At 39.4% G+C, this 27,228-nt stretch overlaps 1 protein-coding gene across 11 annotated transcripts in view; it reads left to right on the forward strand.

The window, feature by feature from the left end:
* dock9b (dedicator of cytokinesis 9b) overlaps positions 1-27,228 on the forward strand; it is an 89,470-nt gene that overhangs the window by 13,518 nt on the left and 48,724 nt on the right. For 4 of the 11 annotated variants that reach the window (XM_036127964.1, XM_036127966.1, XM_036127969.1 and 1 more), the window contains exons 1-4: positions 5,714-5,875; positions 19,175-19,291; positions 25,176-25,265; positions 26,735-26,817. In XM_036127964.1, coding sequence (XP_035983857.1) covers positions 5,714-5,875; positions 19,175-19,291; positions 25,176-25,265; positions 26,735-26,817 — 452 coding nt within the window. Of the gene's footprint in view, positions 1-5,215; positions 5,876-15,326; positions 15,521-18,266; positions 19,044-19,174; positions 19,292-25,175; positions 25,266-26,734; positions 26,818-27,228 lie in introns of those variants that run through there. The other 7 variants (XM_036127968.1, XM_036127974.1, XM_036127972.1 and 4 more) reach the window with 5 other exon arrangements.

Raw genomic sequence — 27,228 nt, forward strand, 5'->3', positions numbered from 1 at the left:
CTGCGACACAATTGGTCGTAACACACTTTGTTTTGAAGGTTGACTTTATTTCCAGACACAAATGAGCTCCCGCCAGTTTGATTAATTTCTCCTTCATACCTTAATACTCCTTAATACCACTTCAAATAAATAGTTGAATAAAAATGTAAAATTAATGTTGATAATGAGTTTCTTTTGGCTGCAACTACACATACATTATTTTTTTCATTTTTTCCCACAGTTTTCTGTAGTAACACAACCTTAGATTACCCCAAAATTCAAAAAAACAAATATCATTGCTTTTAATGTTCCCTAGCTCAGGCTATAGTGCTTTTAAAAGCAAAGCTTTCATAACGATGGCTTGCTGGTAAATTTCTGCACAGACTTGCAGTCAGTCTGGCAGCTTTTCTGCATGCGGTAGTTCTTGTGGCCACGAAGGAATTTTTTTTCTTCGTATCTATTTGGACAAATGAGGTAAGGAGCACTGATGTTTTTTTTTTTTTTTTTCCAGCGAGTCATCAGATTTCAGTGCAGTTGTAAAGTTTTTAACAGACTGTTGGAGGCAGCAGTGGTGCACGTCATCGGCCTTGGCAGCTCTTGTTGAATGGTGGAGAAGCAATCATGCTGTAGGAATTCCAACATGTAAAGACAGAGTTGTGCCATTTCAGAGCAAAATGGAAACGGTATGACTGGACTATGTGCGGCAGTAATCTTTTAGTGTTGCATACTTTTTAATTTGTATTCACTGTAATTAATAATTGCTTTCAACCAATAAAACCTCGCTTTAAGATTTTGTCTGCAAACAAGAAACATTTTCTATCCCTTTTTGCATTAAAATCATAAACTGAAGGTATTTATTTTGATTTTAGAATGATGTACATCCTGCATACATGGTTTTTGGAACTTGATTGCAAATACAAACCATATGAAAGTGACATGGATTTCTAACTTTGGTACTTCTACATAATCAGTGGGGCCTGATGCCCTCAAGCCTAAAAGGTGACTCGGAAGTCACCTAATAGGCTAATAAAAGTCTACCCGTGTTTACTTTAATCTTCAAACACCAGATTTGCCCCTTATGGAAGGGTGGCAAGAAAATTTGCTATTGCTGAATGGAAGCCAAAAGAAGTGCTGTCGTTAGTGACCAACAAACCATAAAGGCAGCACATCAAAACGTGTAGGAGACTGTGCTCTGGCCAGATGAAATAAAATGTGTGGCGTACATTCAAAACACTAAACACATATCCCCATGTAGAAACATGGCTGCGGTGGCATCATGCTGTGGGTATGCTTTCTTCAAAAGGGACAGGAAAGCTGGCTGGACTTGAAGGGAAGATGGATGAAGCTTAACACAGGGATGTAAATTCACACTACGCTTTTCAAATTTTTGTTTGTAACACAAATTTATTAAAAACAGTATTTCTCTTTATTCTCTTACAATGATTCCATGCATTAGTCTGATAGGTTTACAAATGTCACTCTGAAAGGCTGTGGGGTGAGTTGTTGGCTGAATTCTGATTTAATCCCATTAATGCCTCCTCTTTAACATAGACATAATGCTGTGTTGCTGAGGCTATTTGTGATGGATAAAAGCCCAGAGTGGAAGGAACACTCTGACAGAGTATACTGCAGCAGTTTTAATTCCTAGAATCTTCATCTGAAGCGTTTTTATAAAGAAGCTGTGTGCATTTAGGGGGTGTCAGATGCAACTGAGGTTGATGGTTCAGTTATGATGAAGCTTGAATTTGTTAGATGTTCCCCAATCATTCGATTTTCTGGTTCTAATTCCAGTATGGCTGCCATAGTGAACGATTTTATTTTACACTACTGTTGTTACATAATTCTATAAATCACTCACAGCCATAGTACTAAACCTGTAATTGCAAAAATGTTTCTTTACTGTTTATTGTACAAAATCCAGAGAAATTCAGTGACGTTGGTTTGTCTTGCTAATAGACATTAGCTTGGTGAGTGAGCATGGCTTTACGATAACAGCCGTTTCAATTAGGGCTGGGTATGGTTATGAACCTCACAATTTGATTAAATTTGGATTCGGTTCGATTCAATATTGTTTCGATATTTATTTAAATGTTTTGACATTGATACATTTTGTAAAAAGTTGAATTACGCAATTTTTTTAAAGAGTACCCATCATTACATTTTATAAAATAAACAAAACAGAAAACATGACGGTACTATATTAACATTGAAGTCAAGTGCATGCAAACCTAAATTATGCCCCTTTCCTCTTAGAAACTGGGTTAATTCACAAACTAAATCGTTAGCAGTGATACTTGTGATGAATATGGAGAGCAAAAGTAAAAAAAAAAAAAAAGTATTGCAATACTGGACTGGGGAGAAAAGGTGACCTGGGAGTTACAAACTGGCCCACTTTACGCTGCTGGGTTGAAATTTGATTGAAAAATATAAGTATTTATCAGTTACAGCTAATGTGATGATTTTTTTTTCTGAGATGGCCAATACAATAAACAGCAAATACAGTATGCAACCTTTAAGGTAAATTATAAAAGCTTTTTTTCCTTGCAAGAAAAGAACTTACAAACTTAACATGAACCTAACAAAATAAAGAACTGGAAAGCTACTGTATTTATAAACCTACAGTATATTGTTCAATCTATGAGTAACCTCTGTAGAAGTTAAACTATTTTCTGCTACATTATAATCATATCATGCTCCAGCATTTTTAGCACATCTGGCTTAAGTTCATCTCAACATTTCAGCACCACTTCTCCAGTGCTGCCCTATTTAATGCCTCTTATAGCATCAGTGATTGACGGGTAACGCTCCGCTGGAATGACATGACGAGCTAAAACCACTGCACCATCACCTTGCCTGCAAGCTGAATATTCGCAGTATTTCTGCGTTCACAAACACGAAGATCCATCTTGCACCGCTCCTGCTTCAACCGTTTATTGACCGAACAATAAAGAGTTCGGGCCAATCATCTTGCGGTATTATGGTTTAAGGCGGACGTTGAGCTGTGATGAAAGCAAGTACTGCCGAGGACACAGCCGAACCAAAATAAACACGGCAGCGCAGGAGGAAGGGCTTTTGCTGCTCTTATCACATCGGTTCTGTGAAAAATCAACAATTTCATCTTTGAAGGAGTAATACGCTAAATTTTAGATCGAACTAAAAAATAATGATGTAAAGAACTAAAGGTTCAGATAGACTATGGAATGACGTCAGACTGCAGCTCTCTATGTTTTTCTCCAGTCTCTTGTTCACGTGTACGTGCGTGTACGTGCGTGTACGTGCGTGTACGTGCGTGTACGTGCATGTGAACAGCTGCCACTGAGGGCTCAGCCTCACACCGCTAAAATACCACAGGGTAGCAGAGCACTGAAGCAACATGGTGGAGAGCACCACCAGCAGATCAAAATGTTCTCTTGCTAACATCATTATAAAGTTACGAGTTATTTAATTCTCCACTTGAAGTGTTCCTCTGAAAGGAGAGGGTGTTTTGCTGTGAATTTATCCTTTACAAACATGTGCAAAGAAGGCGACACGTGAGAAGGGAAGGAGGGACTGGGTGGCTGCTTGGAGCGAGAGGCATGGCGGGTCATGCATCCTGTTTAGGTGTGCTTCAGCACCACCTAGTGATGAAATATCGCTTATTGCTTTGTTAAGAAAAAAAAAGCAAGAAGTGCCTTGACCAGCTTAACTTTTTGTGGTTCCCCCTGCTGCTTAGGTGTTGCTTTGTTCAATCGGCTCGGAGAGTTCTGCTAAATGTCCCTCTTTTCCCCGAACGGATTCGATAGAAGCAGTCCCAGGTTGATAGAGTGCTACAAACGATCAAATTTATGAATTTTTATTGAATTGGGGAAAAAAAATTTATTGCAATGCATTGATGAATCAATATTTTTTACCCACCCCTGTTTTCCTTTCCACCACTCTGGAAGATCCCTTTAACCAAACAATAACCAGATACTCTTACAGGAGCAACACCAGTGTTGTATTTTCTAAGCAAAATTAACTGTCTGAGCTGTTGTGAAGTCTGTAAATCAGAGACAAAAATTACCTCAAATATTTGATCATTTATCGATCACAATCACAAACTGACATAAGGAAACTGAGGAATTATCAGGAAAAAGACCACCTGGTATTTATGTGATTTATTCAATACGTTTGTGCTAATAGTCAAATTTAAAAAAAGTTAAATTTGCCCCTTGCAGCTGGCGTGAACAGTTGTTTTCATTTGCATTTCAACAGATATAGAACACTAGTCCATCAACTAAATACCAAATTTCCTTTGAAAACCCACCCTGTCCTCATTTAAAGTTTTTATGTTACTGTGAGTACCATAAATCCTTCTGACTCAAAGGGAGTCAGAAGGATGCTCGAATTCTAGGGAGCACAATTAAATGTGAGTGATTGGTAAGATAGGTATAATTTTTACACTCTGTTACAATATCACAGCTATCAAGTAACGCTAAAGTTAGCTAAAGTTAGCTAAAGTTGCTAAACTAATGGGCCATTTAGGTTTTCATGACTCTGGACTACATTTAATCTTCTTTAACTAAATGAAGTGGTCAAACCTAGACTGATTTATTATATATTAATTTCTGTGTAGTAATCGCGGACGTAGTAGGCTTTGCTTTTCACGGACTCACAGAGGCGGTCTGGAAAGGAATGGACACATACAGGAGCGGAGGATGTGGAATTATGGGGTTACACTGTTTTTATTTTTTTATTTTGGGTTCTGTATTTAGAGCATTAGCACATCAGTAATACCTTACATAGAATTTTAGGGATTTTGTCTATATACTTTAGAATTATGCTAAAAGGGACTTTAAACTATGTAAAAGGGTGTAATATTGGCATGACACATTTAAATGAACCCTGTATAACTCAGATAATTTGCAAAAAGTTTGTCCTTGTTTCGCTCACCTTAGACACGTTGCCCATTTTAAAGATGCCACATTGGTTTATTTTAAGTCTTATCCATTAGCCTGCAGCGCAGACAAAATAAGTAAAATTATTCCTTGCCATGCCCTTGAGAGCATTCGGATGACATCAGTAGGATGACTACAACACTTGTAATACCACAGTCAGTGGGAGAAAGAGGAAGGAGGGAAAGACGCAGAGAGAAAGAGTAAAACATTGTCTGGACCGGCTGATTTACGTGGGGGGTTAGTTCGTGTGTGCGTCTTTGTTTGCAGCGGTCTGCTTATGCTGCGCTTAAAGCACGCAGTCAGTGAAGTGACTAAGCTTTTTCAATAGTAGGAGGAGGGAGACGAAGGAGTTAAGAAATGTAAGTGGCTTGGCTGGGTGAGAGATGGCAAGGCTAGGAAAAGGAGGAGAGAAAGCAAACAGGGGGAGGAGAGAGTGCCCGATCGTCCGCATCAGCCCCATCAGCCAAAGGAGCGAGGAAGGAAAAAAAAGAGTCAAACAAGCTGACGCCCTGCTTCGAATGAATGAGCTGAATGGACACTCGCCATCCTTCATTCATCCCTGCTGAGCGTCACACAGGAAGATCCAACTGGCCGATCACCCACCAAGCATCACTCCTCTGGTTTCCGATATACAGAGGCTTAGTTCCAAGTGGATAAGTCTGAGTTTCTTTCAGCTGTTGGGAGAGCAACCCTTTCAGTGCACCTGTAAGAAGACTTATGACGGAGGTAAAGTTTGGAGGATATGGTTGGGGCTTCTGATCCTACTGAGATCCACAGCGGAGGCTCTTGTTTACTGTGGAAGTGAGCGTTTTTTAATCATGGGATGCACAACCAGCGTGGTTCTGTTGGAGGGGTTGCGTTCCATCCTCGAGAGGAACTGTACTTATGTCAAAGGTTCAGTGGAGCTGGGGGCTCTGGAGGAGGAAGAGGAGACGCAGAGTCTTTGGGGATCTCATCAATGGATTCCCACCACCGCTCTGGTAAGCAACCTTCCTACGTTAACCACAGAGTTGTTGTGTTTTAACCAGCTGTGGAGCAATTAGCCACTATGCCATTTCCTTCTCATGTTACACACCCTTTTATTGGCAATTCAACTTCTCCTCATTACATTTCAAGCACGTTTGAATCCATTAAATATTTGTTTTTATTGTTTTGTCAATTTCCATATGTTATGAGGATGAATAATCATCATAAAGTGGTAAAATCTCACATATAATTCAATTCAGCTGTATATTATTTTGTGAAAATCATAAACCTCTTTAAATCTTCCTCTGTTTTGGCTCTGCTCCTTATTTAAGCCGATTCTTTTACCAAATACTGCTAAACGAACCGTAGTATTTATTGTTGTAATAAAACCACATTTCTATATGGTAAACTGAGAATAATATAGAAAAATTATTATATATAGTTAAGGCTAGATTTGGTAACCTTGAATTGTTAGCGGCAGATGAGCTGGTCAGAATAAGTACAAAAAAAACTGGCATTTGTCGGCAAAACAACTCTGGTTTAAAAAGAATGATCCGAAAAATAAAAATATCCAGCTAGCACCTGTTTTGAAAATGTCCTGTCGGTGTTGGAGCGGAATGGACTCACTGGTTTGAGATAATAAAAAGACAACTGTAGCTCAAATAACCACTCATTACCACCACTGTGTATGGAAAACCTTTTCTAAATGTATAGAAAATCTCAGCTAAGAATAAGAAAACTAAAAACTAAGATTAGATTTCACTTAAGCTCACCAACTTTGAACTTTAACAGTTTGAAAATACAGCTCCTGGTCCGACGAGTCTTCAGCTCAGTTCTATACTTCAGATGGTTGGTCAGAATTTGTTCTTAGCATGAAGGTGTGACTCCACCCTGGCTTGCATCAGTGGTTTAGGCTGCCAATGTTGTGATGACTTAAAAGATACTGTAATTACTTACTACCAATTGAGCATTGTTCACTCCATTTCTAAATGGCCTCTGTTTAAATATGCCCTGACGTCACAAGTCCAGAAGTTTCCTACCCGTTTACACCAGTTATTTATTGTTTAGCATGGGCTACCCTGGTACCTCCTTATATAGGAACAGTCAATTTCTTGGAAGCTGAAGGGGAGAGGGGGAAGGGGGTAGTGTCAACACTGAACATCAAACCCATGGGAGACAATTAGGACCAGTTATTGGTCATGTGAGTTCTTACCTTACTAGACAGACTGGCTGGTGGAGCTCAATCAACACTGAACTGAAGATCAGGAATTCAAGCTGCTCTAAGCTGGGCACAGAAGCCCACTGGGAGAATTTTATAAACTACAGGCCAACATAACAGGAGAAAGACGAGGGCTCTCCATGTTTGTCGATGATAGATTACTTTATCTGGGCAATTAAGAACTCTTCTGCAGCAAGCATTCCAGTTAAATGGAGGCTTTTGTCCGCTTTCCGGTTTCTTCTCCCTTTCCTTTTGTCACACTGACACCATGTTTTAGAGCAAATAAACTTTGAAAAACTGTCTTCAAATAATGAAAAAAAATATTAATGGTAAAAAAAACTGCCCTACTAAGCCAGGGAATATGTAAAAAAAACAGAAACAAAAAGTCCCCTAAACCTTGCCTGATATTAAAGTTGTTTGATGATCTGAAACATTTAACTGGGACGATAAACAAATGAACAGGGGAAATCTATGGAGGGTAATTCATTTCAAATATGTAACAATTAGGGAATTAGACACGTCCATTAGGTGTTGGTAAAATGCTTAAAGTAGGTTTGCCTCCACATAGAAGGGAAGACAGTTGCAGCAGTGAGATAATCTAATTTTATTACTTGTTTTTGTCAGGATTTTGTTTACCGATGAACTTCAGGACACACACACGGGACTAAAAGTTTGAGAGTCTTTATTGCAAGGTTGATGGGTGGAGGTCTGATGAGGAGCTGGTTGCACCGAAACTGAGTGAAGGTGATGGCAGGAGCTGACGGCCCGGAGACAGAGAGTCCACACTTGCTAGGAGCTGCTCGGCTAGCAGGCCTCATAGCACTCAGGTTAGCATTTCATTTGGAGACACCAGGGCACAGAGCTGAGCTTCACCAGGGCGGCTAGTCAGGTTAGCAGAACTTGAGAGACACCAGGGCACAGAGCTGAGCTTCACCAGGGCGGCTAGTCAGGTTAGCAGAACTTGAGAGACACCAGGGCACAGAGCTGAGCTTCACCAGGGCGGCTAGTCAGGTTAGCAGAACTTGAGAGACACCAGGACACAGAGCTGAGCTTCACCAGGGCGGCTAGTCAGGTTAGCAGAACTTGAGAGACACCAGGGCACAGAGCTGAGCTTCACCAGGGCGGCTAGTCAGGTTAGCAGAACTTGAGAGACACCAGGACACAGAGCTGAGCTTCACCAGGGCGGCTAGTCAGGTTAGCAGAACTTGAGAGACACCAGGACACAGAGCTGAGCTTCACCAGGGCGGCTAGTCAGGTTAGCAGAACTTGAGAGACACCAGGGCACAGAGCTGAGCTTCACCAGGGCGGCTAGTCAGGTTAGCAGAACTTGAGAGACACCAGGGCACAGAGCAGAACTTCACCAGGGCGGCTAGTCAGGTTAGCAGAACTTGAGAGACACCAGGGCACAGAGCAGAACCTCTCCAGGAACAAACAGAGAACAAACAGTCTTTAGAGTGACTGACAGGACTAACCTTAACAAAAGGAGCAAAACAAAGCTTCCAAGGCAAACCGGGGACTGGCATGGAGAGGTGTGGGATGATGACGGCCCAGTGCTGAACTGAAGGCAGAGGGAGGTTTAAATAGAGCACTTCACAGGTGGAACAAGGATCTGGCTAATTGACTGGTAAATGATAACAGGTGTGACTGACTGCTGAGGAGGTGAAGTGAAAAATGACAGAAAATAACTGATGACTGAAAACTAACAATAAATAAAGTCAAACCTAACCCAAAAGAGATGAAAAAATGAAAATAACAGAAAAACAAAGCCAAACCAAAACTCAACCATGACAGTTTTAGAGTTTATATAATCATACATAGCATTACGTACAGGTCAATCAGTTTAATACATAGACTTGTTTGTTGGTTGCACTTTATGTTCAACAAGGATTGATGTCTAAATCAGCCTTACATGCCGGCAGAGAGCTGCAGGTCGGGGATGCATATGTTGTCATCGCCGCAGTCCAAGAGGATGTAAGCCTGGGAAGAAGAGAAGGAGAAGGACTGTTATGGGACAGAATTTTTTTTTTTATAATGACGACCACCTCAGATAATATGTTAAAAGAGATAAAACATTACTGTCGGTCTCCTGTTTTGTATCTGAAATAAACCCCTTAGAAAAGCAGGATTGGTAGAGGTTTTCTGCATCTATGACTTCTATTTTTTATTCAAAAGTTGAAATTTCCAAGTTTTGATTAATGGCAGCTCCTTTTAGGAAGACTTACCACGCTTCTATTATCGTTTGATATTATAGCTCTTCAAGAGAAGTCTTAAAGAACAGAACTAGGTGTTGGCAGCTCCAAGCGTCACAAAAACACAATATCTTAAATCAGCCACATAATCCTCACTAATTCAAAAATTAAGGGATTGGTCCTTGTATTGCTATTATAATGGGATCTAGAAACCGTTATGTCTGTACGTGACATCATCTTGTGAAACCTCAAATTCAGGGACTTTCTGCAAGTGATGTGAGTACCTGTGAGAAGTCTGATGTCATTAGCACTAAGGAAACTCCCGTCTCTCATAGTAACTTGTTGCAGATGTTTTTTTTCTTGCGCTACCTATTAGCTCATGTTGTCTTAAACACTTTCTTTATTACTTTAATTGAAAGTGATTTTGGGGTGTTTGCGTAGCTTTGTGACAGATGATTGGATTCAGGCATGTGATCGTTATTGCGGTGTTGTGTACAACAGGTTGGATTTTCTCTGCTCTATAAGCAACACTCTGACGCTCCGTCTCTCCAGGGAGCCTCTAGCAACGGTTGACTCCCAAACATTACGTCAAGCCCGCCCTTATGCAAGCCTCTGCAGACTTCTAGAGCTGTGCCTCTTTATGTGTGCAAGCGTTGGGCTTTGGGCGCACCTCTTGGGAAGGGTGTGTGTGTGTGTGGGGGGGGCACACATGTTCTAATTGGTTCAAGCTAAGTAAAAACAAATGGACACAGTCCCCCTTCAGTGCCTTACCCCTTCTTCCCTCTGCAAGAGCCTCATCTTTTTCTTCTGTGAAGCTCTTACACAGATGGCCCCGTGAAATGATTTGTTCCCACCGATGAACACATTCTTAGACAAACTGACACTTGTGGTGTCACTAACATGGTACCAGTGGAAGCTTTAGGAAGTCTGATGGTGTGAGATTGCTGATAATGAGGGAGGATGACCTCAGCGTGGACAACATCTTGACAAGAGGCTGATTATCGTGCAGGGCTTGTGACGTTGTCCCCGTATCACTTTTTGCTCTGAGGACAGTGAGCCTGCACAAGAACTGTAGCTGTTGAGTAAATAAGCTATTTTTCTCTGATTTGATGGATCTCTCGTTTTTCAGCGGCTAGTAATCCTGCGCTAGGTGGGAAAAACGGCAAATCTATGTTTTTAGCATAGCAATGTCATCTTGGTCAGAAATACAAAAAAATGGGATAGCCAGAGGAACAAATATTCCAAAACTTTACACTTTTTATTTTAAATAGCCTTAAAGTCTTAAAGTGGTAGCACTCAGAAATAGCATCTTGAGGGGTGCATGCCTCTGAATAGTCCCTTTACCATTACAGGGACTTTCGGTTACTAACCAGGATTTCAGGAGCCCTTTGAGCATTTTGACACAATTTTCCTTAAGAAATTTCAACTTCCCAGTTCCACACTTTTGTGGGTGAAAGGTCCTGGTCTGGGAGCAGGACTTTCAGATTAAACTGGGATTATTGAGGGGCAGGGTCGAAGCGGATTGTTCAGACGAAAACTGCAATGGGAGAGGAGAGCGGAGAAAACTGAATAACCTTTATACATTACACTCTCTGCCTCAAAGTACACTTTTACAATGGGACAATGCAACTGTGTAAAACTTAAAATTCCAGATATCAAGATGTCACTTAATTGCAAATTTGCTCCAACATTTCTGGAGATGTCCGTTCCCGGTGCGCATGCAGCTAACTTGTCTCGGCAGCTGTTCGCTGACTGGGCGCTCAAGGGCCGAAGAGAATCGGTTCGACATCGGTTTCAAACTCCAGATGGCTTTCACCAGTGAATGGAAGTTAAACCCAGATATAATTCAGTCAGAGGACATCTGATGATTCATGTTTGGTTTATTTTAGTGTTTGCAGACGTTAAGATTGTACTACATAGCTTTGTACACAAAACCAGTGCTGTTGTCTTCTTAGGCTTAACCAGGTTCAGGCGTTCTCTAAAGTGCAGGGATACACTTAATCTAAGCAGCACAAGGCAGAAGAAGCACGATGCATATAAATTATAAATTACGTCACTGTAGTAAAGAAGAAATATAAATGTTGCCTGGATGATGTTTAAAAATTAAAAGCTTGGTCTATCCTCTGGTATTTTACTAAATGCTTAATAGATATGCTAAAAGAAAGGCTATCATTCAACCTAATGTCCAAGAATTTCTGGAATGATATTCTCTTGAATAGAACTCCCAGTGGGGTAGAAATACCGATACTACCAATGATTTATGAAGGGTGCTCTTTGATAATAAAACAACTTTAGTTGTATTCACACTAACAACTTTGAGCTACCCAGTGATGCCTGCTGCAGGAGAAAGGCATTTTGAAGCGTGAACAACCTACCTCAAAGTGGAGCAAATGGAAAAAAGTACAGTCTTCTCCATGTAGTTGTACTTTAGCTGCCATTTTGGTGATTTTACTTAAAATTATGGCTGGGCGATAAATCGGTTTAATCGATTAATTCAAATTTACAATTCTTTAAGATTTCATTTTTGGAAAATCTAGATTTTATTTTGCCAATACACTCATTGGGTTTCCATGAAGAGAACAGCATGTGATGCTGAATATATGTTTAGGCAAATGTATTGTCAAAATATTGTTAAGTAGAAACTTTTTTTTACCATAATACGAGGTACTTCATTTAGTTATTTACTTTTTTGTAACTTAGTTTGAAGTTCACAAGTGCAGTGAAGCCTGTTCTTAGTTCAATGTGTAATACCACTAGCAGCAAATGTTTTGTTATATTTTCATTGTTTATAATGGCACGGCTGCCATCTTGTTTTACAAGCATGTTTCACAGCTTGTTTTTAGTTGCACTTTGAATTCAGGTCAACTCCCTGACGAAATGCTTGACATAAAAGCAAGGTTTTAAAATAATTTCTTTAATTTCTTTTTATGAAACAAAAAGGAGGAAAAAATCGATTAATCGGATTTGGTATGATAAAATCGGAGATTTATTTTTTAATCCATATCGCCCAGCCCTACTTGAAATGTTAACGTCAGACAAGAATTGCTTCAGTTCTGTGTTTATTTCTACTCAAGAGTATGCTCAGTACAGATTTTCCTCCCGAAGTTGCACTATTCTCCTAGACTCTAGAGGGCAGCATTGTGCTTCTACACCTAGCATACACCCCGCTACATGTAAAAGTTCAGAAGAGTTGTTTCCAACATTTTAAAGCCTCTTCCTCTCTTCCAAGAATGACTGCGATTTCTTTTTAGGGATTGTTAACAATTTGTTGATCACGGTGATCTTTATGGGCCGAATCATAAAGGTGTCTCTATTTCTGACCCTCCACCAGAAGGAGCTCTTGCTTGTTCTTCATGTTTTTTACACACGGGGCTCTCTGCGTACATAGGAATTTTCCTAGGTGCACAAAGCGGAAGCTTTTGGCCTCGCAGAGGGGCGTGGTAGCCAAAATGTCGTAATACGCCTTTGCGGATGTCGTGGAATGCGTTGTTAGAAATACAACTGTTAGCAAATCCACCTGGTTCTCTTGCGTCTGGAACCCAGTTAAGTTAGGTGTTATTCCATTCTCAAATCTAATGCTGTAAACTTACCGTGCTCACGTTGATTCGATGATAAATATCTGTTTGTCTTCTGAGGCGTTTTCCTTGGCACCTCAGCCCATGGCTGCCAATACTTCAGAGCTTTCATCCCTGCTCCTGTGTTTCTTTCCTAAGATTTGGTTTCTCTGAATGGTTCATTTCAGCCTGTCCCTTTGAAGCTGGTGCTGTTGAAACAACTTATGCAAATGATCCGAGAACCCTGCAGTGCGGAAAGTAAAACTCACACTCAGGCACACGCTCGCCCACTTTTTGTGTGAAACTTTCTTGCAGGCGATAGTGCTGAAACTGCAGTAGAGGGACGACAGCCTTTGAAGTCATCCTGACCCCTTAGCATGTCCTCCTATCTCCCCTCTCCCTCGCTTTCTGCACTCAGACAAACTTCTAACTTTGCTGCCAACAGAGACAATCGGAGCAGTTATTAATCATTCCCTTTGAGTCAGAAGGATTCAGTTCACCACTGTGGCGAACGAGTAGTGTGCAGCACAACGCGTCTTGTTCTGAATCCTGTCAATGCCATAACTAAAAAAAAAAACACACACTGTGATAACCGAGGCCCCTTTTCTGCCAGAAGATGAAAAGCAAGCAACTGTCTGCAGAGAGAGCCGAGGTGTAACAAGAAACACGGGGAATTTCTCTCCCAGAGCTCTTGAACTTTAACAAGAGGATGTATGTTGCACCTCAGAGCCGGAGAAGAAGGAAGTGTTCCTGCTGTGGGAGTCTTGATGCCGTAGATATACCGGAGAAGCAGTTCAAAGCAGAGGAAAATAGCAGTAACACTGTGGACTGCAGAGTTGAAATGTCATTACTAAAGCTTCCCAGTAATTTTGGGGCTATTGAGACCATTGTAGGTTATGTCTTACAGGACAAAAATCATAAAGGATAATCTCATTCTTTCAAGTAGTTTAGAAAATGCAATAAATGTTTTGCTACAGTAACTCTGAGGAATTTGTTCCAATACTTAACGGATTCAGAACTACAGAATAACAAAATAACCTTGACCCTCACTATCAATGGAATACACACCTATTTCACTTTAAATAAGTACATTAAACTTACAAAATGTACTTATTGTTGTACTTAGTGTCAACACACACGTTTATGTGACATAAACCACTTCTAAGAGTATTTTTGTCCACAGCCCTGTTAAAGATATCGTGTAAATTGTTATTTGAATCGAAATGTGGCTAGACCGTTGTAAAACCGAAACTTTCTTTTGATGAAGCCAAATTATGTTTATATTTTTTTTTATGTAGGCTTGGACTTACTTTGAAATGGATAGACGGCTCCTTGAGCTTTTCGGTCAAATTCGACTGGTATTTGGAGCTGCTTATAATGTCATCCACTTTGACACTTTGTGTCTGGGTGTTTTTTTTTTTTTTTTTTTAAAGCACTCAGATCATGATGCTACTACCACCATGTTTTACCATGGACGTGGTATTATTTTGTTTGAGGCACACTGTTGTTTTTGTGTATAAAAAAAAAAAAAAAAAAAAAAAAAAAATATATATATATATATATATATATATATATATATATATATATATATATATATATATATATATATATATATATATACTTTGGGTTAGTGGCACAATAAATTACATTTGATTGCACCTGTAAGCTTTTTATAACCTTTTAGCTTGACCTGGAACTTGGACTTCTGTTGAGTACAGGCATAAAAAGAATACAGGAGACTGTTTTGTTGCTGTGATTGGGAGCAACGTTTTGATCCGCTGATCTGTAATATGGGCCAACCTTCATGAGTCACATCAGTCGGCTCACATTTTGATTTTTTATTATTGACTCGGGACCAAAAATGGCCAAATTGTCAGCTGTTGAACACAGTGATTAACGGGTGGTAGGGGTTTGTAGTGATATACTTTATTCAGTTTCCTTTGATTGCCTTCCTTGTTATTATGGTAAAACATCTAATTTCCCTTTATCTATCCCAAAGACATTATTCAAGATGTCTTGTGGTTTGGACTAAAGTAGTTTAATAATATACATACTTTTTTGGCCTTTTTGTAACTGTCTTGTCTTGATGTTGTGACAAAGTAAAGGCTGGAGAGTCCTTGGTCTTTTTTTAATTTGTTTTTCCCCCGTCACATATTGTCTTTGTTTTGACTTGTGCTTTTCTAAATAAATAGTCCTTGTAATATGTCTTGTACAGTTTGCCATTTAAGGTTGACTTTTATTATGTCCTGAGAGGATGTCCTTCTATATTGTCATGACTGTAGATAAATAGGCAGGTGGGGCTGGAGCACAATGACATGATCTCTGGGCTTTTTCCAAGTTTTTAATGAGGGAGGGGTTGCTGTGCCGTTCCTCTCCTTCTACTGCGCACAATCTTACAGCTGTACAGCTGTGAGGGTGGGAGGAGAGACAGAGCAGGGGAGAGAGAGGCAGACTGGGTAAAAAGAGGGGAAACTTGCTGGACGTCATCAAAACTCTTGTAACTTTCGGAGGCGGAAGACGGCTTTGTGAAATGCAAGCTCCCACCTGGGGATAGGGTACACGCTGTTAGGACTGAGCGCCATGCAGGGTCGAACAGCCAAAGCCCCGAAAAGGGAGATGGTGATAGAGAGTCCACAGCAGTACAAAAGTTTGGCTGAGATTGAAACAGAAGTTGAAGGAGTGCCACAGGTGTCAGTGGTAAGTATGTTCCTATTCTTTTTTTTCTTTCTTTTTCTTAATTCCTTCAGAAGCAGCTTTGGATATCTTTTAAAAGGTGCCGACCTGATGATGGGAAGCAGCAGCCTGAGTGAATGGCTCTCAAGGGAGCTGATCTTTTTTTGGGAAACGGAGCACTTGTTGCTTCTTTTGCTCATTAACCCTTCCTGGGTGCTAGAATGCAAAAGTTTGCTCAGTCAGATGAAAACATTTTGTTAAAATAATTAAAACTGTACTCCATTTGTTTTTAAAGTTACAAATAGATTTTTTTTTTACCTCACAACACAACTGTGCCGTAGAGTTGATGACCGGCAAGTCTCCCTGACACGCCACTGAGTTCAGAGGTGCTTGTCTGAATGGTCAGTGTCTAGTCCTAAAATTGAGCTTATGACTTTATGCTTATCGGACCATCTTTAACATCCAGAGAGCTGGGAAATATCGAAGGGGTCATTGTATTGCATCATTGGGAAAATTGCTTCAATAAATCAAAAGCTACATCTTAAGGCGTGTAATTGGCTTCATGTGATTGTTGAATCTAGTCCAAGAAGCTAACCCAAACAATATGAATAAGTTGCATGTCTAATAGCAACATAACTATAAATTATATGGTGTTCCTGAATTTGAACTTTGTTTTGAAACGTCTTGGTTGGCATTTAGCTGGTCTTGTTGGTTAGAGCACTCTGTGTAATTGAAAAAGCGCTGTAGAAGTTTAGTCCACTTACCATTATTTCGTAATCCATCATTCTGGATCTCTAGGCTTATTCAACATGGTATGATAAATCTGACATGAGCTGTGCTAACTATGGCTGCACAGTTGGCAGTGTTGTTCTGTCACTTTTACTATGTTTACTTTTAGATCGATTCTTTCAGTTCAGAATGAATCGATCTAAATGATCGAAATTCAGAAAACTCCCGTGGACCAAAATGGGTTTTGGGGAGCTGGTGGTCTGTATTCTCAGTTATCTCACAGAAAAGGTCACAAAGTCAGAAACTGAACACCAGACGGCTGCGTCGAGGACTAATAGCCTCAGTAAGTGGGGTACCCGCTGTAACTTTACTTAATGCACCGCTTTATTGTTCCTTTCTACCCAGGCAAAATGTTGAAAATAAATTCTTTGCTTTTGATTTTGAGAAAATATCGTCCCCAAAGTGACCCCCCCTCAACTCCAGTAGTATTCACCAGCAGTCTTAAATCAATTGACTTGTTCATAAAAGCTGTTGTTTAGCTTTTGTTGTGGCTTTATAAACTAAAATCTTTAACCCCCACATGCTGTTGCATAGCTGTTGTATGTTTCAAGGATTTAGTAAGGTAAACCTCATTAAGGGACTAATGCTCCTTCAACACTTCCCTATTCACTGATCACCAGCAAAAACAAAGCTGCACATTTTTTAGATGTCAAAATATTCCTTGGCATGAGGGTCACATTGTAAAAATAAGACACCATATATACTGCACTTATGCACATTTCAAATGTTGGACTAATAATGACTTTACCTGATCTTTGGGTTTGGGTTTTCAATAATGGCTCTGGCTTTTCCCACAACCTGGCACCTTTACCAGCCTACCAACCCTTACATAGGTCCGATTGGTTAGATTAAGAGCCTGACAGGTGCTTTAAACACATTTTAGTTAGCTTTACATTTCCACTTTGTGGAAAACTAGTAACTTTTACATTAGTAGCAGCCATTGCCGGTTTGTGTTCAGTGCTAATTTACATCTGTTAGCAGCATGCTAATTTTAGCACAGTAAAACTAGATTTTAAAAGACACAGGTAACTGTCAATGTAATTCTTTTCCTCCTCTTATTTTATTAATTTTAACTATAAATCTTGAAAAAAAGTCTATTAGGAATTTGTAAAAATAAATGTTTTACGCTCACCTGACAACCTGTGGACTATAGGTGGCCTAGCTTAAGTGATTTATTTAGCAGTTTTAGATATATAATCCATTGACTTTCAACAAAACTTTTATACAGTATTTAAAATGTATTACTACTGCCACTACTACTGCTTACAAGAAAAAATTGCATTTCTTTTGAAAACAGTGGGAATGCCGTAAGCTGAATACTTTAGCTGAAAATTAAGAGAAAAAAGTAAAAAAGAAAAAAAAAAGAAAAAGATATGTGGCATTCTAAACAACTCGCCTTACTTTGAACTTAATCAGGGATGTTATTCATTTTTAGCAGTCATGAAAGGATCAAATATTATCTATGTATTTTAAACTGATTCATATTAAATGTGCAAATCCTATAATAAATTCACTGCTGTTAACTGATCAGGTTTTGAAGCCTAGTTCTTACGGTGTGCACAACACTGGACGGGGATCAGTGAGTAGACTTGCAATAGAGTGATAGAAAACTTATTCAGGGCACAACTAATGGATAACTTTTTTTCCCTGTGTGCCACCCCAGTGTCATGCCGCCCTGGATGATTACCCACATTACCAGTATTCAAAGCCACAATCGATGAAACAATAATGTGCATTGCTTACCACTCTCATCTCTGTACAAATATATATTTTTTTTCACCAACATAAAATTATACCTAATCTAACTTTACAGAGAACTGTATATCTGTTGTTTAACCTTAAGACCTAATCTATGTTACTTGTATACGTTTTTTTTGTGCTGAAATGTCAATATGCAAACACCGACACATTTTTGGAGGCCTAACTCCTTAAATCCCAGTTTTGAAGCTTTTTTTTTTTTTTTTTTTTTTTCTTCCTTAAGGGAGACAATCTCAGGGGTTTTTCTGTGGAATGCAACAGCTGAGGTCTGCAGTGTCCAGGGAGTATAACGTCAGGAACTGAGCTCTGCTATCTTGCTTTCTGTCAAACATAAATGCTTAGGCTGTTCTTTCTGCTTCAAGGATATAATGTGAAATGAGTGCTTTTATTTACGGTGTATACAGTCTACTTTATGACCACAGTGCATCCATCTTCTGAGATAGATGGTGAATTCAGCACACTCAGATGATATCGCAAGATTCGGATTCAGTGGCGGACTCTTGAGGACATTTGGGTCGTAGATAGGCTACAGACAAATTATCCACAGCTGTGTGTTATTCTGTGATTTCAACATGGACCAAAATCTCTGAGGAATGTTAATGGCTGCATCAATGCACAAAGAATGAAAGCAGTTCAGAAGACTAAAAGGGGATCCCCTGTTGGGTACGAGCAAGGTGCAACAAATAAAGCGGTCATTTAGTGTAGTACTGTCTGTTTAGCGCACTGGTATCAAGAGGTGATGTGTACTTCTGGGGAAAATGATTCCACGAGCCAGAGCCGCCGCTTACTTAGCTCAGATACTGAACGTGACACTGTGACTGGTACAAATCCTCGCACAATCTCTCGCTTGCTCCCTCATCCCTTCCGTCATCCAACATCTCCTCCTCTCGTAGCCCGTTTTCATTGCCATCTCTGTGCCGGTTCCTGCGTCTGGCGCTGTCAGTGAAAGGACAATAGCAACTTGTTGTCCGCACGCTGTGAATACCACACATTTCCCATTGTGAGTGAGTCCAGAACATATGAAACGGTCCTGTTGTTGCTTTACAGTCACTGAACAGGCACAGTTCCTTTTATGATAAGTCGAGCAAAAGTTGAAAAAGACTGGCCTGATGCAGTGTTTTGTTCTTGCAGGTAAAACCAAAGATTATAGAGCCTCTGGACTATGAGAATGTGGTCCTCCAGCGGAAGACCCAGATCATAAGCGATGTTCTGCGTGACATGCTGCAGTTCCCTACGGATGACTTCCAGGTAAGCAAGGGTTGTTCCGGACATGCTGATGGCTTATTAATTAATTCAAATCACCTCCGTGTGCTATTATTAGAACATTTTTAGTCTGTTCCAATCAAATCCAAATTCACAGAATTATTAGGCAATCAGATTCAATTCAATTAAATTTTATTTATATAGCGCCAATTCATGAAACATGTCATCTCGAGGCACTTTACAAAGTCAAAATCAATCATATTATACAGATTGGTCAAAAATTTCCTATATAAGGAAACCAGTTGGTTCCATCAAAGTCCCGACAAGCAGCATTCACTCCTGGGGAACCATAGAGCCACAGGGAGAGCCGTCTGCATTGTACATGGCTTTGCTGCAATCCCTCATACTGAGCAAGCATGAAGCGACAGTGGGAAGAAAAACCACCCATTAACGGGAAGGAAAAACCTCCAGCAGAACCGGGCTCAGTATGAACGGTCATCTGCCTCGACCGATGCATAGGGAAGTTATTTTATTCCACTCAATGATCCTGCCTGTTTATGAATATGAAGTAGTTGACCTGTCTGCTCCGAAATATGTTGCTGTTCATACAAGGGTCTGACTCTGCAATTTTAACTAACTTCAATCTTTGGTATCTTTTAATGTCCCATTTACAATTCTGCTTTTGCATTTTCACTTCCAATTCTTGGACTTTCAAGAGCCAGTTCTGGAGTAAGTCCGCTTATCACTGCCCTTTAGTTCACACTCCAAAAACTCCTTCCACTTGTTGGTGGACTGGCCGTTTCTGCAAGCTGAGACTGGGCAGAATCAAATTGTGGTCACCCTGGCTTTATTAGCAAGCTCTTCTAACCTCATGGCTCAAATGCCTTGGGCTGCACAAATTAGCTTACTTTTATGGAGATATTCCTGTGTGACGTTGGTTCATAAAGGTTCTTAAAAGCGTCTGGAATCAGTTTCATTCAGAGGAGTTTTTTTTTTTTTTTAGCAGAAGAATCACCTATACAGATCCAGAACCTAATGGACGAAGTTTATAGACCTTGTAATCCCCGAAAATCCCCCGGAGAGAGTTGCTGAGCAGGGAGATGTGTTCTTTTAAAGTACGGTGAAGAAAAAAGAGAAGAGATGAATGGATTGATGGCCACAAGAATAGAAATGATAGGGCCTGCAGAAAAGCTAGTGTTCTACATGAAACGTACAACTGAAGCTTTGTGGGTAATTTAGTAGTAATGCCTCCTGGTCACTTGCATTAGGAAGTTTTTTTTTTTCTGTTCTTGTTGTTTTTGGCACATATCCAATTTGGAAGAAACTCCTATCCAAACAGATGTCCATTGAGGCTGACGCTTCAGGATGCCCCTGGAACAGGATATTATCAGTCGGGAGATGCATGTAGGGAATTCTCGAATGGATCTTTTAACAACACTCAGCCGTGGAAAAGCTGAAGTACGTGGAACAGGATGGATAAAAACCCCAGACTAGGTAGCTTAATTTAGCTGATCAAACATGATCATTTTATTCCAGTCACTTTTACTTTCATTTACGTTCAGCAAGCATAATCTCAGCGTACTTTACAGAGGCAGTTCAACCATAGTCCACAATCTAGTTTGGTCTCCAATAACTCATCAGATAAATATTCCCGTTTTTATATGCTGTTGCTATAATTTACAGAAAAAAAATAATGGAACAAGATTAGGTTACTTTAAAAGAAAATAAGATCGAATTTGTATTTTGGTTAGAATACACTGAATCCAAGCGCATTGTTTGGAAAGGAACCTCCAGCCTTATTGCGCAATCCGATGATTGGTGGTTTTCATTAAAAGGCTGTCTGCAGTACATTCTTCTTTAGTCACTGACAAGAATCTGTGTGCGCGCCCATGTGTATGCGGTTTGACCCAGTCTGTCTATCTATCCAACCAACCCACCACATGTTTCACATCACTGTGCTGAGAGAGGGAAAGCAAAAGAGACAGCCAGACATATGGGTGTGGCAAGCACAAGTGCTGCACATAAACACTCAACGACTGATAAACGTTGATTTAAAGAGTAGGGGCGTAACAGCACACCAAAGTCCCGGCTTAAGTCACGGTGCGGTATGTTTTGGTACAGTTATGGGAAGACAAAAAGTCTGAAATGTTTGTTTTATTTCCTCCTCTCATTCAACACTGAAAAAAGTATGAAACCAAATACCTGTAGTAAGTAAAAAATAAGCTACGCACATTTGGATTGATGTGATGTTTACATTCAGATGATCCTGATTCATTTGAGTGATTAACTTGGATGTAGAGCTAGCTTAATACCTTGTTGTTGTTGTTGGAACGGTGACAGAAAGATCTCCAGACCGAATGGATCAGCTCTTTAAGCAGAGTTTCATATTGGTTTCGGAGTCCCAAAGCTCTGACTCATCGGTGCTCTCCCCTCTGTTTTGAATTTACAAGATTTGAATTTGAAGTTGTTTGGAAACACAGATTTCCACACATCAGTGTCTTGTATTAGCGTGGACATGCTGAACTCAAAAGGCTATACCCACAGTTTTCTGTACAAATATATATATATACTGCCTCAAACTCAAAGAGTGAAGAGATGTGATCAGTGGAAAGAGCTTAATTGTGCAGTTATGTATTTGCTTTTCCTTGATATAGTCCTCAGTAAACAAATGTATGCTCCTCATACCACTTTTTTCACATTTTGTCACATTGCAACTACAAACTTCAGTCTATTTTTAATGGATTTGTATGTGATAGACCAACACAAAGCAGGGCATACATGGGAAGTGGAATGAAAATACTACTTGGTTTACCAACTTCTAGGGCTGGGCAATAAATCAATTGTATGGATTAATTCAAATGTACAAGTTTTTAAGATTACGTTTTTAGAAAATCTGGATATTATTTAGCCATTGCTCTCATTAGGCTTCCATGAAGAGAACAGCATGCAATGCTGAATATATGTTTAGGAAAATATATTGTCAAAATATTCTAAAGAGAAAACATTTTTTAATCATAATACGAGGCACTTTAATTTATTAATTTACTTTTTTTAGTTTGAAGTTGCACAAGTTAAGTGAAGGTTGTTCTTTGCTCATTGTGTATTACCACTAACAGCAAACAATTTGTTATACAGGTTCTGGTCATAAAATTAGAATATCATGAAATTTGTAATTCCATTCAAAATGGGAAACTTGTATATTACATTCATTCATTACACAAAGCTGATATATTTTCAAGTGTTTATTTCTTTTAATTTTGATGATTAGAACTGACAACTAATGAAAACTCCAAATTTATCTCAGAAAATTAGAATAGCGCTAAAGATCAATACAAAAAAAGGATTTCCAGAAATGTTGGCACACTGAAAAGTATGAGCATGTACAGCACTCAATACTTAGTCTGGGCTCCTTTTCCCTGGATTACTGCAGCAATGCAGCATGGCATGGAGGTGATCTGTCTGTGGCGCTGCTCAGGTGTTATGAGAGCCCAGGTTGCTCTGATAGTGGCCTTCAACTCTTTTGCATTGTTAGGTCTGGCGTATCACATCCTACAATACTCCATAGATTTTTTTCTATAGGGTTAAGGTCAGGCCAGTTTGCTGGCTGATCAAGAACAGTGACACCTATGATTGTGTAGCCTACAGGGCTACAATGAGAGGGTATTTAAAGGCCTTTGCAGGTCTTTTGAATTAATTATCTGTTTAGAGTGGGGCACCAGGTGTCTTCAATATTGGATCACAGTATTACATTTTTTTTGTTATAATTATCAAAATTAAAAGAAATAAACAGTTGAAATATATAATTCTGTATGTAATGAATGCATATAATGTATAAGTTTCACTTTTTGAATGGAATTACAAAAAAATATATATATATATATTCTAATTATATGACCAGCACCTGTATTTTGAATGTTTACATGGCAGGGCCTGCCATCTTGTTTTACAAGCATGTTTCACAGCTTGTATTTAGCTGCACTTTTGAATTCAGATCAACTCCCAGATGAAAGCAAGTTCTTAAAATAATTTGTTTTAATTTATTTTTGTGAAATGAAAACAATCGATTAATTGGATTTGGTATATTAAAATCAGATATTTTATTTTTAAGGCATATTGCCCAGCCTTCTTCTTTCACCTTCTTCTTTCTCTGCATCATAATAACTGGATGCTAGTTCTTTATAGATATACGTGTATAAACACAAAGTATATGTGTATTGGGATTAGCTATTAGCTCCTTCTTGCTTGCACTGTGGATGGACAGGTTGACAGAGGTCTGGCTAGACGCCCCATGGATTATGATGTTTGCTGATGACACTGTGATCTATAATTAGAGTAAGGAGCAGGTGGACAGACGCTGGAATGGTGATGGTATGCTCTGGATAGAAGAAGCTTGAAAGTTAGTCAAAGAAAGACAAAATACAAAAGAGTGGAGTAGAGGTTGTTAAGATGGACAAATCTAAGTATCCATGGACAATACTTACACCAGAAGATGCACAAGTGAGGTTAAGGAGATGGTGCAGTCAGGTGGAGTGGTTGGAGGCATATATCAGAGGGCTGGTGTGACAGAGGAGATACTAGGTATAGGGCGAGATTGGGGTATATGATTTGCTGTGGGACTTCCTAAAAGGAGCTGCCTGAAGAAGATATTCAGTAGACACACAGTATTTAGAGTTGAAGAAGAAAAAAGGCAAAAAGAATATGATGTAAACTTTGCAAAATGAACCACTGATATTTATGATGGTCAAAGTAAAAGTATGTACAGCAAACTATGGCAGAACTTGAAAATCCTTGTAAATTCACAAGGTTTGAAAAAGAGATTTCTCACAAACGAGGTCATTGTGTCACTGCTTCCTATTTGTTTTTTGTGGGTTGAGTAGAAAACCAGAACATTCATCTTTAGCAAAGGTAGTGGCAGGCAGCATGTAGTAATTTTGCAGACCTTCCAGCTCAATAGCCTTCACAGCCTGAGGCACTCATACCTCACTGTCTGACAAGAATAAGAGGGTAAATAATCGAGTCTAGAGTCAACACTTAATCCTTACCGTTTAAGACCATCTTATTTTGTCCTATTTGCTAAATTGGCTAGTGTTGGGTTAATAGGTCAGTATAATTAGGCTATAAAACACACAAAATCCCTAGTGTATAACATATACCTCTAGAAATGCTTTTATTAAACAACTAATTTAAGAATGCATTCAAATAAATAAATAAAATCTACAGGAGAAATCTTAATTAAAATAGTAATTTAATATTTTCATTTGACATTGGAATCTCTCATATCTTTGTAAAAGGTGTATACAAAGCTTTATCTGTGGCTTTAACCGCATCAGCTAATTACCTTTTCAGACTCTGGTGAACTTTTGACTTGAAGTTTGTGCCCCCCTGTGCATTGTTACGTAGAGGCTTTAAATTGAAGTGAAAGGTTGGTAATTCAAGGTTTTAGTGCGTCGAGATGGGAGTGTTGTTTTTGGTGTCCCTGTATTGTTTTACTACCTCTCTATATTTATGGATCAACTAACCATGTTTGAATGGAAGGGTAGTGGTCTGTGAAGGGCCACAATGGTCAAATACCTATTAGCTGAATTATTCAGAAAGTAGTCAGGGGTGTCGTATGGCAGAGCTAATTCAAGCATTCAGCATGCTCAGGTGAGTGAATCGCTTTTAGTGCACACACCGTGTCTGCATTGCACAGCAGGACATGACACATAGTCAATGTTATTATTGGGTTATTGTTGCGACATTTAAAAACCATTAACATTACCATCCCTAGCCATGTTTTGTTGGGGCTGAAAAACAGTACTGATCAGTACACTTTCATGTAATCTCGAGGTGTTGTAAAATTTAATTTACCATACTGCTTAAAATTGACACACTCAACAGAATGGATGTGTTGTTTTTTTCATGCCTGCTTTCTATCCTCTTCCCTCAGATCTCCACCCTGCGGCGCCAGGGACGGACTCTGCTCTCCACTGTGCCAGAGACTGCTGAGAAAGAAGCTTCCTCACTGTTTGTCCAAGAGGTAAAACCAATACATAGATGGATGCTAGCCTGCTATGACCATTTTCAATCCCTCCATGCTTGCCAAAGGCTAGGCTTTAACTGAAGCCCCACCATGTTCTTTGGATTGATATGCTGCCAGGTTTGATCTACTTTTAGCCCAATACAGTTTGCTTTGCTTCTGTCTAGTTAGAGTACCTGGATTCATACCCTTCAGACCTGACGGATTCTGGTACTCTTCCTTTGACATCAAACTATTTATGAGATTTTCTTGTGCAGGTAAAACTAGTTCACTTTCAGAGATGATTATTGGGAAATGCAAATACTGATCATCCGTTTGACTTTGAGAAGAGAGAATACACATCTGGTGCCCATTTGAAGACTCCCTGTTGGCCTTTATGTGAACTTTTATTTGTGTTCATCCACTTCAAATTTCCTGACAGTAAACGTGTAGTGGAGTGTCCGGAGATGGGGTCCACACTTTACTGGTACTTGACCCAATGTTGTTTCAGAGAAATGTCCTCGAGATAGTTCGGATGGAATATAGAGCACAGTACATGATAGTCCCCCCGTTGCCGTAGCAAAGCATTACATCATAACTCCATCTGGAACAGCTGTGGTTACTTATACAGATGGATGTTTTTTTCCCTGAACATTTTTCCCTGCTTTTGGTGACCTATCATCTTGGACATCGTGTGTGTGTGTGTGTGTGTGTGTGTGTGTGTGTTTAGGAATTCACAGATTTGAAGAACACACAGTGAGATAAGGAATACTACTTGTAGTTGTTCCTAAAAAAAGTATTTGCTCCCTTACATTTGCACAAAAGTTGACCTTTTTTGTTAATTTAATTTTAATATCGGACAATGATAACTTGAGTAAACACAGAATGCAGTTTTCATGTTAGATTTCATGTAAGCGGGAGAAAAAGCTACCTAAACCAAGCAGTCACTATCTGAGAAAGCATTGACTCAATAAAATTACAACCTAATTGCGTTGCCTTTTTTACAATTTACAATTCTGACAGTGACGTTTTTAAATGTCTGTAGAGACATTTTTACGTGTTTGTCCAAATTCAACCTCACCAAAGGGCTTCTGAGCATGAGCCACAGCTTTTTAATCAGATTTAAGTCAGAATTCTGACTAGGCCACTTGTTAAATATGAATGCTAGCTAGCTGCGTGGTTTCAGATACAAAAGCAGAACTTCACACACACATAAATCTTTGTTATTATCTCTGTATATGTGGTCTTTAAGTATCTGAGGGGCCATGATTCCCCTGCCGTATTTTGCTAAGATTGTGGGTCTTCCTATACAAGTTAGAACAGATGTTTTCACCTTTTAACTCCATTTTACTAAACACATTATTTTTAATTGAATGTATATTATTAAGCCATAATTTATTTGCCACATTTGAAGCCACTTCAGCTTAACTTGATTTATTTTCATCTTTCAGCATCTCACTTTGTCCCTCTCTCTCTGTCTCTCTCTGCAGTGCATTAAAACGTACAAGTCTGACTGGCATGTGGTCAACTACAAGTACGAAGAGTATTCTGGAGACTTTCGCCAGCTTCCGCAGTGAGTGTGTGTAATTCAGATGTGCTAACCAAGGCTGCTAGCCTTTGACTGAGAGGCACCGAGCTAATGTGCAGCTAAGTGGCTCCTCAGCTTTCTTGAAGCCTTAAATATACAGACAGAAAGTAGGAAGCAGAAGTCCTTGCAGCAGGCTGGTTATTATAGGGTGTGCACAAATTTCAGGAAAGTCAGATTGAACGGATAGTTTTAGTTGCACTTTGCAAATTGCATTAGGCTTTGTTGTTTATCTCCAGACTTGAAATGTTTCTATGCCTTAGCCACTGCCAGTTCTATTTTAAATGTCTTTCTCTGTCTTGTAATTGTCACTAATTGAACTGTAGGATCTATAAATACATGTACTCCTTGGCTAATGTTCCCACTCAGGAATTTGGTAAATCTTATGGTGCTTAGTGA

This window comes from Fundulus heteroclitus, chromosome 24, assembly GCF_011125445.2.
Source record: "Fundulus heteroclitus isolate FHET01 chromosome 24, MU-UCD_Fhet_4.1, whole genome shotgun sequence".
NCBI classification, from domain to species: domain Eukaryota; kingdom Metazoa; phylum Chordata; class Actinopteri; order Cyprinodontiformes; family Fundulidae; genus Fundulus; species Fundulus heteroclitus.